A 13,465-nucleotide genomic window follows, 5' to 3' on the forward strand; every position below is an offset into this window, starting at 1 on the left:
GTTATTAGGATCTGCAACATTTAATATTTAATTTTTAAAATTTACTTGCTTTCCCGATCATAGTCTTTGAAGGACAGGGGTTATGCCTTTTATTCTTTGTATGCCTTGAGCCTAAAGCAGTACTTTAGATATAATAAGTTGATGACATATAATACCTGCCTAACATGTACTCCTTCTTTCACTTTTATAATTCCTAGTTTCCTTCAAGGCTCACCTCAAGCAACATCTAAATAATACCTGTATGGATCCACATTTCACTAGTAGATGTGTTCTTTGCATGTGGCCATGCTAATCTTTTGGTTTGTTTCCATTTTGTTTATGTACTGTTTAAACAAGTGCATAGAATTGAGAGAATAAATGTGTCTTGGTTGACTGATTCATATTATGCAAAACAATTTCACCTATGCTATTAGAGGCCAGTTTTGAAATGCTGTGACATGAGGAGTATAGTATTAATATACAAAAGCAGTTTAGAGACCATCTAATCCAAGCCCCACATTTTATAAAGAAGGAAATGGAGGTTCAGAGTTGAGTGGACTTGCTCTAGGTCTCACACTGGTTAGCAGGATGTGATTAGAACTCTTGGCTATGTTCTAAAATGCTTTCCCAACCTTTTTGATTTGTATAGTGACACAAGGAAGTTTAAGTACACAGAGGACCACCATATTGAAATAGTGGCTAAGGGAATTAACTATAGTATGCAATAAATTTGGAGCTCTTGAAGACTGCAGATTGGGAGGCCAGAAATAAACAAGTTAAAATTCTATAATAGAAATCCTAAGTCCATTATTTGGCTCCCTTAGCCCAGTTTAATATAGCAAGTGGTACAAACTACTGTGGATAGAAAAACACTGAACCATTTTGAAATCTTTAATTAGATTTTTATTCAAAATAGAATGTTTCAGAAAAGCAAAACTGTGAAATATTTTACAATCCCTGCAACATGGTTGTCTCTGGGAATTTTGAGATTTTTTTCCAACGAAGTGAACTGAGTTTGTACTATTTTTTTTTTTATTTCTCACTCCAAAGAAAAATTTAATCTTTACTGTCTTAGCTACTAGAGATATTTTTCTACAAAATGTAATTTCCCATTCTTAAAAGTCAAGCTCATAAATCACAGAAGAAAAAGATAAAAATTACATTGAGATATTGTCCCTTTTAAAATCTTTAGTTTCTTTTTTTTTAATTTTTTATTCTTAGAAAAATTTTCCATGGTTACATAATTCATGTTTTTACTTTACCCTTCACCCCCTCAAATTTCCTCCCACCCTTCCCATAGTTAACTTGCATTTCCACTGGTTTTAACACATGTGGTCAGTCAAGACTTATTTACATATTATTGATAGTTACATTGGTGTGGTCTTTTCGGATCTACATCCCCAATCATGTCCTCATTAACCCAAGTGTTTAAGCAGTTGTTTTTCTTCTGACAAAAACTGCTGGGAAAATTGGAAAACAATATGGGAGAGATTAGGTTTAGATCAATATCTCACACCCTACACCAAGATAAATTCAGAATGGGAGAAAGACTTGAATATAAAGAAGGAAACTGTAAGTAAATTAGGTGAACACAGAATAGTATACTTGTCAGATCTCTGGGAAAGGAAAGATTTTAAAACCAAGCAAGAGTTAGAAAAAATTACAAAATGTAAATAAATAATTTTGATTATATTAAATTAAAAAGGTTTTGTACAAACAAAAACAATGCAACCAAAATCAGAAGGGAAACAACAAACTGGGAAAAAATATTTATAACAAAAATTTCTGACAGAGGTCTAATTACTCAAATATACAAGGAGCTAAATCAATTGTATAAAAAAATCAAGCCATTCCCCAATTGATAAATGGGCAAGGGACATGAATAGGCAATTTTCAGATAAAGAAATCAAAACTATCAATAAGCACATGAGAAAGTGTTCTAAATCTCTAATAATTAGAGAAATGCAAATGAAAACAACTCTGAGGTACCACCTCACATCTAGCAGATTGGCTAAAATGATAGCAGGGGAGAATAATGAATGTTGGAGGGGATGTGGCAAAATTGGGACGTTAATGCACTGCTGGTGAAGTTGTGAACTGATTCAACCATTCTGGATGGCAATTTGGAACTATGCCCAAAGAGTGATAAAAGAATGCCTGCCCTTTGATCCAGCCATACCATTGCTGGGATTGTACCCCAAAGAGATCATTAATAAACAGAATTGCACAAAAATATTTATAGCTGCGCTCTTTGTGGTGGCAAAAAACTGGAAAGCAAGGCTATGTCCTTCAATTGGGGAATGGCTGAACAAATTGTGGTATATGCTGGTGATGGAATACTATTGTGCTCAAAGGAATAATAAACTGGAGGAATTCCATGTGAACTGGAAAGACCTCCAGGAATTGATGCAGAGTGAAAGGAGCAGAGCCAGAAGAACATTGTACACAGAGACTGATATATTATGGTAAAATCGAATGTAATGGACATTTGTACTAGCAGCAATGCAATGACCCAAGACAATTCTGAGAGATTTATGGAAAAGAACACTACCCACATTCAGAAGAAGAACTACAGGAGTGGAAACACAGAAGTTTGTACTATTTTTAAAAACCCACAGTCCCATTTATTCAATAGAATATATCATCAGAGAAGTCATTCCCAAATCCTCCCCATCTCCCTTTTCTCCCTCAAATGCATCATGCCATACACATAAGTAATAATAGTAATCTTTAATAAAAACTAGACACCTAACAATTTACATCTCCACAAAATAGTGTCATTCTTCCTAGGAATCAATCAATACACATTCTACCAATAGCAAAAAACTAGAAACCTCTATTGAGGTATGGCTAAACAAATTATAACAAACTATGAACTCCTTTACAGCAGGAACTTTCTTTTAGGTTTCTTTGTACCCCCAGGGCTTAGCAGTTAGTCAATAAATACATATTCAAGCCTATTATGTGCCAAACCCAGTGTTAAGCATTGGGGAATCCAAAGAAAGGTAAAAGACAATAAGGACATAATCTTGTAAGAGAAACAACATGCAAATAATATGTATAAGCAAACTATATAAAGGATAAATTATAAATAATCAACAGAGGGAAGGCAATATTCGAATACAGTCACTGGCATATAGTAGGCACTTAATGTTTATTGACTAGTGTGTGAATAAAAAGGAATATTGTGCCAAAAAATGATGAAATGAGCATTTCAGTGACAGTCCATGATTACTGGAGACAGAAAGATGAAACATGTTACTATAGACTTCTAATTTGGAATAAGACATATATTTTTGGATCTGGCCAATGTAGGGATATTCTCTGACTCGCCACCCACCTACTCACTATGCACATTTGTTATAAGGGTTTTCTTTTTCTTTTTTGTTCAATGTGGGAGGGTAAGGACGGGGAGAGAAAAAAAATGCTTTTAAATCACAGAAAAAAAGCAAAATTAATTTTTAAAAATCCCCCCATGTTTCTTCCATCAAGAAGTTTATATTCTACCACTAATGTTAGGATAGTTTCAATTCCCTCAGAAGGATCTTTTGCCACCTTGAAATGGCAGAAGAGGAAAGAATGAAAGTGAAGTTCACTAAGTTTTTCTTTAGTACACTAAGGGTCTCTAAGCATGGTTTCTGACTTTAGGTAGACTGTATAGTGTGTTTGTGTGTTTGTGTCTTGGAGGGTAGTCGGGGTTTGTGTTTTTAAAAAACTTTTCCCCTCCTCCAGGTTAGCTCTCCTTATCAGGTAAGTGGGAGAAAATTTCAATTCCCTTTCTGGTTGCCACCAAGGGAGGGTGGTACCCTCTAAGACACCGCCCCCTTAGACACCGCCCCTCACGTTTTCTCCGCCCCCAGGTGCCCCAGCCACGCTGCGGCTGGGGAAGGAGGCGGTGCTTGTGGGCGTGGCTTCCACTGGCCGATGGGGGGGCTGGAAGCTTTACCAATCACGGAGCGCCCTGTTGGCCGTTCACTCGGTGTTTCGTTCCCTCCGCCGGCGGGCCGCCTAGTCCCAGAATCCAAGATGGCGGGGTCCAGGCGCGGGGGTCCCCGGGATGGGGTCAGGGCCGGGCCCGGGCCGCTACTCTGCGTGCTGCTGCTGTCTCTGAGCCGTTTCTCCAGCGCCCAAGGAGCGGGCGGGGACCCCGCAGCCGTTGGAGGGGCTCCCGCCGCCACTCCTGTCCCTCTGCCCCATCGCAGGTTCGAGTACAAGTACAGCTTCAAGGGGCCGCATCTGGTGCAAAGCGACGGGACCGTGCCCTTCTGGGCCCACGCTGGGAGTAAGTGCGGCCGAGAGTGGGGGTCCTTTCCCCCCTTTCCTCGTTTCTGCTTGACTGAGAGAGTGGAAGCCCCCTGCGCCGGATGGGGGGGTGTATGTGAGATGGGGGTGGTGGGGGTAGAGGGGCGTCGTTCCTCACTTCTTAGGAAGGCCCTAGAGGCGCCCTACAATCGCACCCTCTCCCCCGGGCTCCGACCACCCCAGGCCGACTGTCAGGGCTGCTTCCTCCGCTTCCCCCACCTCACTCAAACCTTTGGTTCCTTGCATCAGGTTTCAGTCCTTTGGTCCCGCCACGTATTGCTTGGGGGATCCCGCCCCTTTCTCTGGAAGTGAGAGAGCTTCCTCTGCACGGTGCCGGACCCCGGCACTCGGGGTTCACTTAGAGCGGACCCCACTAAACTTGGGTCCAGGAGGTTTTTTTTAATTAAAGTATTATATTCCAGCATAATTAGTTTTCTCTGTAACCCTTGTTTATTTTATGCACTTAAAAGCATTGTTTAGAGAAGGGGTCTTTAGGCTTCACCAAGCTGGGGGGGGGGGGGAAGGGGGAGGCGGAGTTCAGGATACATCCAGAAAAGATTAGGGCCCTAGACTTAAAAAGCATTCATTCAACAAACGTTTGGTCGGCAGTTGGACACTGTAGAGGACTCCAGTCTCTGTGCCTTTGCATAGGCCACCTCCCCCAAGCTGCTATGCTCAATGCCCTCGGGATTCACCTCTGCCCCTGGCTTTTTTTTCCACTCTAGTGCCACCTCTTACATGATTACCCTTCCCCCCCTTCAGCTTTTAGTGATCCACTTCAGATGTAGCTACTTTGTATTTTTTGCGTGTTCATTTTTTTCCTGTTTAGAGTTTAAGCATCTTGAAGGCACAGTATTTTCATTTAGTGCTTGGCACATAATTGGTGCTTGATTAATTCTTTCTTGTATCTAGTGCGTGGCACGTGGTAGAGAGGTACTTCACTAATGCTTGTTGATGGATTGATTGTGTGATGAGAATCCATGTTGGGCAGGGTGATTAATAACATTAAGATATGAAAGGATCCTTGCCCTCATGGAGCTTTATGATCTATAATGTAGGAAGTTTCACTTAGGGCCTGACTTGTTTATGATGAATGTCCCCCACTGCATCTGAGATGACCTATAGTTTTAGTGCCCTTTAACCAATTTCTTTGATGTCAGAGAACATATTTATTAAAAACGAAAATCCACCTTCAGTTTGTGGCTCTTTTCAGGGGGTAACTTGGCCTAGTCTTTATTTTGTTTTATTTTAAAAATTCTACCCTGTCTTAGAACCTTATTGGTCTAAGGGGCAGTTGGAGTTAGGTGTGTTGCCTAGGGTCACACAGCTAGGAAGTGTCTGCGGTCACATTTGAACCCAGAGCCTCTGGTCCCAGCTCTATCTACTGAGCCACCTAGCTGTCCCTTGACCTAGTCTTTTTCTGATAAGTTCCCATTCTTATATTGTTAAAGCATGTAACTTTGTTCCTGACTGTTGAGAAGGGGGGTGGGGGGGAGGAGAAGGAATGTTTTACATTTTTTTTGAAGTTTCATGTCTGTATACTTGGGAATTCATAAGATCAAATATTTAGACTTGGTTAGGAATCTCAGGCCATCTGGGGCTATCCTCTCATTTTACAAATGAGGAAACTTAGACCACTCCCCTTTCCTAGGTTCCCCAAGATCAACACAGCTAGTCAGTTTCAGAGGGGAATTTGAACCCAGTTTCTGACTTTGGTGCCAGTGTTCTTCCCACTATTTTCTCCAATTGCCAAATCATGCTAACTTTCTATCTTCAGTTTTCATTTGATCATCTAACTCTGAACATAAGACATTACAAAATATATGTTTAGAGTCGTTATTTTTAAAGGTGCCTTTTAAAAGCATTTTCTTATGTGAAAGAAACAAGTTCTTCAGATTTTAGTGGTAATGGATCCCTGGTTAACTAATGTGTCAGTCCTAGGCACTTTATGCTGTAAACTAGGTTTGGTGACTGACCTGCCACATTGGAAATAAGAATTTTTCACTAAAGTATTTATTGTAGTTTGAACTCTGACCATCTTAATTAATTATAAATAATTGAACACTAAATCGTGTGAGCTTACATACACATTATTTATTTGTAGATCTGTATGCTTCAATCAAAATGCTGCACTTTGAATTGACTTCTGAGTTGAGGATAAAGAGTATACATGCAAGCAAAACCCTTATGTTACATTTTAAAGACTAATGTCATGAACTCCTTAAGGGTAGATCTTGTGCCTCATCTGTCCTTTTAGCTCAGCACATAAGTAATCAATATTTGTTGAAGGAATGGCCATGTTTAGGGGTACAGTTTGCTTTCATAAATAGAGCAAAGGTAACTGGCCCACACTCGAAATCCATGGCCTTGGCATCATCAATTGCCTGGGGAACTAACCAGTCATAGATTGTCCAGTCAATGTGACTCTTCTAAATTAGAGTTCCTTCAATAAAACATTGAGATTCCGTTCCACAAACATTTATTAAAAGTTTTTAAATATGTGTGCTCACACTGGAGCTGATAGAATAGCTAAGTGAAGCCATTTCCTATCCATAGATTTATCAACCATAATATCATATGTATGAAGAACTAGTACAAAAGAGAATGTGCTGAGGAGAGGCTGTATGCTGCAGTGACCACACTCCTCAAGAAGGAAAGATCTAGATTCAAGTCTTGCCTCTAAAGCATAAAAAATTTTATCTCTGTGGTCTAGTCACTTGACAGTGCTCTAGGCAGTTTTCTTAGACAATCAGTTACAAGTGAGTGATATGCTTTGGTAGGGGGAGTTTCGAAACCTTGGGAGTTTCTACACTGATGAAATCACAGGTCTAAAGTACTCCTCCCCACCTCCTCCAGTTATATGTGTGTATGTGTGTCTGTGTGTGTTACACATACATTTATGAGAGATGTATAAACACAGTTCTCTAGGAGGTCTAAGCTATCCAAGGAAGGAAAAGTAATTCTTTTGGGAATGAGAGTGGGCAATCAGGGGAGATTTCATGGCATTTGAAGAAGGTCTTGAAAGGTAGGATTTCATTAGGTTGAGCTTGGTAGGGGACAAGGGATATGCCATTGGTCAGAGGGAAACTGTGAGGAAAGGCAATGTAAGCATGGAATATTTTGGATTTCATTCCTAATTATTCCAGTTCTGGGAGTTACTTCTCTGAATGTCAACCACATTTAACTCCTTAGTAGATTCATAACCACATCAATTATTAAAGTGAAAAGTTGCTTTAGAGATCATCTGGTTTATGTTCTTTGTAATCTTTATATAGCTAAACCTCCAAACCCCTCCTTTCTTTTCACATTTAAGTACACTGTGAGAGTTGGGAAATTAGATGAGTAAAATTTGGAGGTGTTTATTATGAATGTTTTAAAACCCATGATATATTGTTCATAAAACTTTCATTTAAAAAAAAAAACAAACATCCATGCACTTATGTTCACCAGTGTTGGGAGGCAGATCCTGTTTGAATTCCCAATATAGTCCTATGTGCCCCTGAGTCGGTGAAGGTGGTGGTGACAGGGAAGAGTGTCTTACCTTGTACAAGTGTCTTAACTTTTCTTTGCTTCAGTATTTCCATCAGTGTTTTACCACATAGTAATAGTTTTTGGTCTGGACTATTAGTATGTGCCTGTCTAGATCAAATCATGGAACTGAATGCCATAATGAGCCTTAGAGATCATAACTCTTAACATGTTAAAGTTAGAGATAAGGAAACAAATTCAGAGAGATCATGACTTGTTCAAGGTCATAATAGTCAATAATAGAGTCTTGACTTCCAATGCACTACTCTTTTCCATATAGCATACTTCCCTATTTGAACTTGGAAAAATGAAAGAATAATGCTCCTTTCTTTTCTATGGGAGTATTATATAATGCAAATAATATTCAAAGAACCTAACTACAAAGTTTTCTTTTTCAGTCATAATTACTTTATTGTTTCTCACTAAGAATTTTAATTATATAACTGCAGCTTTCTTTAATCATAGGTCTTCAGACATAAGTCTGACCATGTTATTCCCCTGCTCAAGAACTTTAAGTAGCCCCCTATTACTTCTAGGATGAAATATAATAGTTTGGTATTTAATATACATCATAATCCAGGCCTAGGCTTCCTTTCTAGGCTTCACATTATTCACATAGCTAATCTGTTGTTAAACAGATAGGGTTTTTTTTAACCATTACCTTCTGCCTTAGAATTGATTAGTATCTATTCCAAGATAGAAGAGTGATGAGGGCTAGGCAATTGGAGTTAAGTGACTTACCCAGGGTCACACAGCTAGAAAAGTATCTGAGTCCTCTTGACTCTAGGCCTGGCTCTCTGTCCACTGTGTTGTCAAGTCTTGTCATGTCTACCTTTCCAGCATTTCTTTTATGATTCTGTCTGTACTCACACAGTCACCACTTTGGGGCATCTTATGCTTGGACTGTCTCTTTAACCTTCTGGTTGCTCTCCCTTCCTCAGACCTTTCCACTCTAGTCTATTCTCCATTCAGCTGCCAAAGTGGCTTTGTCTGACCATGCTACTCCTTTATTCAGTAAACTTCAATGGCCACCTCTAGGTATTACCTCTAAGATCACAAATAAAATGCTCTGTTTAGCATTTAAAGCCCTTCACAACCTGGACCCGTCTTGTCTTTCCTATCTTCTTACATTTTATTCCACTTCACATATTATATGATCTAATGACACAGGCCTTTATGTTGTCCTTTGAATACCATGCTCTGTGTCCTGACTCTGTACCTTTTCTTTGCCTGCCCCCATTCCTGGAATGCTCTCTCTCCTCATCTCTGCCTGCTGGCTTCTCTGCCTTCCTTCAAGATTCAACCTCAACTATCTATCACCTTTGGTAAGAGGCCTTTTTAGGTTCTCCTCACTGCTATTACACCTTTCTTCTGAGATTACTTTCCATCTACTTGGTATATATAGGTATATATACAGTTATTTGCATATTGTCTCTTCCATTAGAATGTGAGCTCTTTGATGAAAAGGACTGTCACTTTGCTTTTCTTTCCATATCAAACACTTAGTACCTTGTCTGACATTTAATAGGCACTTTATGTATTTGTTGATTTACTTGAATGACTTTATGCATTCTGCATTCTAGCCAAACTGGCCTGCTTGCTGTTTTGCTGTTGTCTGAATTCCCTTCTCCATGGCATCTCACAGGTTTTTTAACTGTCCCATATCTCTAGAATGCTCTTTCTTGAGTTATTCTTCCCCCCTCCCTAGTCTTTAGCTTCTTTTAAAATTCATCTTATGCTCCCTCTCTTTGAGGGAAGGAATAGAGTTTTTCCTGATCCCAGTCCAGTGTTAATGTTCTTTCAGATCTTAAATTTTCATAAATTTACTTATATGTGTACATGTATCTCTGTCCCCAACCCCTCAGCAATAAAATGAATTTAAGCAATTTGAGGGCAGGAATCATTATGAATTTTCTTTGTATAGCTAGCACTTAGAATAATGCTTTGTATAGAGTAGATAGCTAAATACTTGTTGGATTGGGTTTCGTCGAACTGCAAATATATTATTTTATTGTGCAAAAATATTACATTTTGAAGTACCTAAGAATGAAAGTGTTGTTTTTTTAAATATGGAGTATTTTTTTTCTCTCTCTTTTTTTTTTAAACCCTTAACTTCTGTGTATTAGTTCCTTGGTGGAAGAGTGGTAAGGGTAGGCAATGGGGGTCAAGTGACTTGCCCAAGGTCACACAGCTGGGAAGTGTCTGAGGCCAGATTTGAACCTAGGACCTCCCGTCTCTAGGCCTGGCTCTCAATCCACTAAGCTACCCAGCTGCCCCTAATATGGAGTATTTTTTAAACTGAACTGTACTTATTACTGAGTGAAATTGCCAGCTTCATCCCTTGCTTTATGGTACATCTTGAAACATTTCTAAAAATTAGAAAATTATATGTTGCAATATTTATTTGAATGTTACTTAAAAGTCACTTGAAGTTTTCTTTTTAAAAAAATTATTTTTCCCCCCCAGATGCAATACCTAGTTCAGACCAGATTCGAATAGCTCCATCTTTGAAAAGCCAAAAAGGATCAGTCTGGACAAAAACAAAAGCCGCATTTGAAAACTGGGAGGTTGAGGTGACATTTCGAGTCACTGGAAGAGGACGAATTGGAGCTGATGGCCTAGTACGAAAATTTGCTTAACTTATAAAATATAAATAAGTACATGCTTCTAGCCTCTTAAATTCTGCTGTAATGTGTTAACAGGCAATTTGGTATACAGAAGGTCAAGGTTTGGAAGGTCCTGTGTTTGGATCAGCTGATAACTGGAATGGTGTTGGAATTTTCTTTGACTCCTTTGACAATGATGGAAAGGTATGTTTTATCGTTGCAATGATAATATATATAGAATAAAAACAATAATAGCTAACATTATATTGTATGTTAAGGTTTTCAGAGTACTTATATTTTCTCATTTAATCCTCCCCAAAACCTTATTATTTAGATGCTATTATTATCTCCATTTTGCAGATGATAGGACTGAGGTTGAGAGAGGGTCACAGAGCCTAAGTTTCTAAGAAGGGATTTTTAAAAAACCAACCTTTACCTTCTGTCTTAGAATCAATACTGTGTATTGACTCCAAGGCAGAAAAGGGGTAAGGACTAGACAACGGGGGTTAAGTGATTTGCCCAGAGTCACACAGCTAGGAAGTGTTTGAGGCCAGATTTGAACCCAGGACCTCCAGTCTCTAGGCCCGGCTCTCAATCCACTGAGCCACTCAGCTGCCCCCTAAAAAGAGATTTTTAAACCTAAGCCTTTCTTAATTCCAATTCCACCACTTGATCTATTAGACTGAAACTGAGTTTATTAATTTTTTCAAGAGTATCATAAATGGGGCATAATTATACACTTTACAAAATGCATTTACTGTATGTATTAGTTTAAACTTTTCAGAAATAACTTGTTATATAAGTGTTTTATAAATACATAACTCCAAAGCCATTCCCCAGTGGATAACAGGTCAAAGGATATGAACAAAGAGTTCTCAAAAGAATTGCAAAGCATGAGGAAACACAAGATAGACTGTTCCAAATCATTGGTAATAAGAGAAATATAAGTCAAAACCATTCTTCAGTTTTACCTCATGCTCAGAAAATTGTCAAAGATGTCTGTAAATTGGTCCAACCTTTTTGGAAAGTATTTGTAAGATAACTAAGAGATCCCTCTGTTAGGATCAACAATGAAGGTACCATATACACCAAAATGTCCAATTGTGTAGTAGCTAAGATGTGAAAATAGAATAAATATCTATGATTTCAAAATCTAGTTATAGTCCATAAAAGGAATCGAATAGTACTTTGTGTTAAGAAACAATGGTTATGAAGCATACAAAGAATGAGTACTTATATGAATTTATATGAAAATGAAGTAAATAGAACCAGAAGAACTTTATACTATAGCTACCATATTGTAAACAGAAAGAATGATGACAAAAAATTAAAATTGAACCCCACCAATCTTGGCCTCAAAGAAGACACAGCAATGTACCTCCCTCTCTTCTTGTGGAGATGTGGGACCCTACATACAATGTCAGACCGAGTATTATGTTAGCTGGTTTTGCTGAACTGTGATTGTGGAACTGTGGTGAACTTTTTTCCTTTTAAAAAATTCTTTATTGTGGGAATGACTCTGAGATGGGAAGAGGGGAGTGGGATATTGGTGATATAAAAACAAAATGTATCAGTAAAAATTTTTTTAATGTTTTATGGTTTACAAGGGACTTCTACCTGCTTTATCTCATTTGATATTTATGACAACCCTGTACAATCAGCAGAACAGGCATTACTTTCCACATTTTATAGGAGAGGAAATTCAGTTTGAGAGAGCTGGATTTACACAACCAGTAAGTGGACAAGCCAGGGACTTGTACCCAGGTTTTCTGATGCCAGCTCCAATGATCTTCCAGTGTATCTCGCTCTCTCCACAGAATCCTGAAGAGTTTAGTCATTACCAGGAATAGACAACTAGAGGAACACAAATGCTGTGTATTCATTGTGCCCTTGTTAAATGTTAATGACTAATTGTTACTGATATTATCTACATTTTTTTAGATGCTGACTATGATGCTATGGACCCTATGGTCTAGCCTTTCTTCTGGTAGCAAGTCTGCAACTTTGCTTACAGTTTCTACTCTTACAGTTTCTACTTCTAGTCCTTTACCCACCAAGATTCTTTGACATCCAGTTTGGCCTACTAGGCTGGATGTCAATTTTTACTTCTCTTGCCCTACTGCTTTCCCCTACTAAAGTTATATTGATGACTTGTTTTTTGTAACATAATCATTTTATCATATTTCCTCCTCCCTACCCCCACTCCCAAGAATCCTTTGTGGTAGACCCATTTTAGAAAGTATTCACATAAGCAAACTGACAGATATGGTAATAGCAACTGGCAGACAGCTTAGTTCCTTGTCAAGATACTGAACACATGGAGGTATGTTTTATTATCCATGTTAGGGACTAAAGTTGTGATTATACCAAATGATAAATTGGTTTGTCTCTTTGTATTCATTATTACAATCATTCTGGGTATTAGTCTTTTAGTTATACAATCTTCATACTGTATTGTACCAACCTTTCTGTGTTTCTTTGAATTCTTCAAGATTGTTGTTCCTTATATTTTAGTAATATTCCATTATATTTATGTCCCACAAACTGTTCAGCCATTCCCTTAATAGATGCTTTGTTTTTAGTTTTTACTACCATAAAAAGTGCTGTTATAAATATTTTAGTAAATCTGGAACCTTTTAAGTCTTTGATCTCCTTGAGATTTGTTCCAATTAATGTGATCCCTGAGTCAAAGGGTAGGAGTAATTTAATCTTTTTTTTTCTCCCATAATTTGAATTTATCTTCCAGAACACTTGGCCCAATTCATAATTCCACCACTAGTGTCTTCCTAGTCTTAGCAACACTGATTTTCAGTTTTATCATCTTTGGTAATTCAGGAGAAAAATTTTAAAAAATGATTTAGAGCATTAAAATTATGATTATTCATCATTTGCATTTCTTTTTGAAAACTCAGTTATCAATTAGGAAATGACAGTTTTATTTTTGTGTCAATTTCCTATAAACACATTTTGGATCTCAGATTTTATAAGGGATATTTGTTATAAAGTACTTCCCCCAACTCCATTCAACAGTTTTCCTCATTGTGATTATA

At 38.1% G+C, this 13,465-nt stretch overlaps 1 protein-coding gene across 1 annotated transcript in view; it reads left to right on the plus strand.

The window, feature by feature from the left end:
- Positions 1-3,984: 3,984 nt before the first annotated feature.
- The window catches only part of LMAN1 (lectin, mannose binding 1), a 38,157-nt gene continuing 28,676 nt past the window's right edge, over positions 3,985-13,465 (plus strand). Inside the window, exons 1-3 of the mRNA XM_044657791.1 lie at positions 3,985-4,261; positions 10,276-10,430; positions 10,512-10,619. Coding sequence (XP_044513726.1) covers positions 4,006-4,261; positions 10,276-10,430; positions 10,512-10,619 — 519 coding nt within the window. The 5' untranslated portion in view covers positions 3,985-4,005. The remainder of the gene's footprint in view (positions 4,262-10,275; positions 10,431-10,511; positions 10,620-13,465) is intronic.

Source organism: Gracilinanus agilis, chromosome 1 (genome assembly GCF_016433145.1).
Source record: "Gracilinanus agilis isolate LMUSP501 chromosome 1, AgileGrace, whole genome shotgun sequence".
Taxonomy (NCBI): Eukaryota; Metazoa; Chordata; class Mammalia; order Didelphimorphia; family Didelphidae; genus Gracilinanus; species Gracilinanus agilis.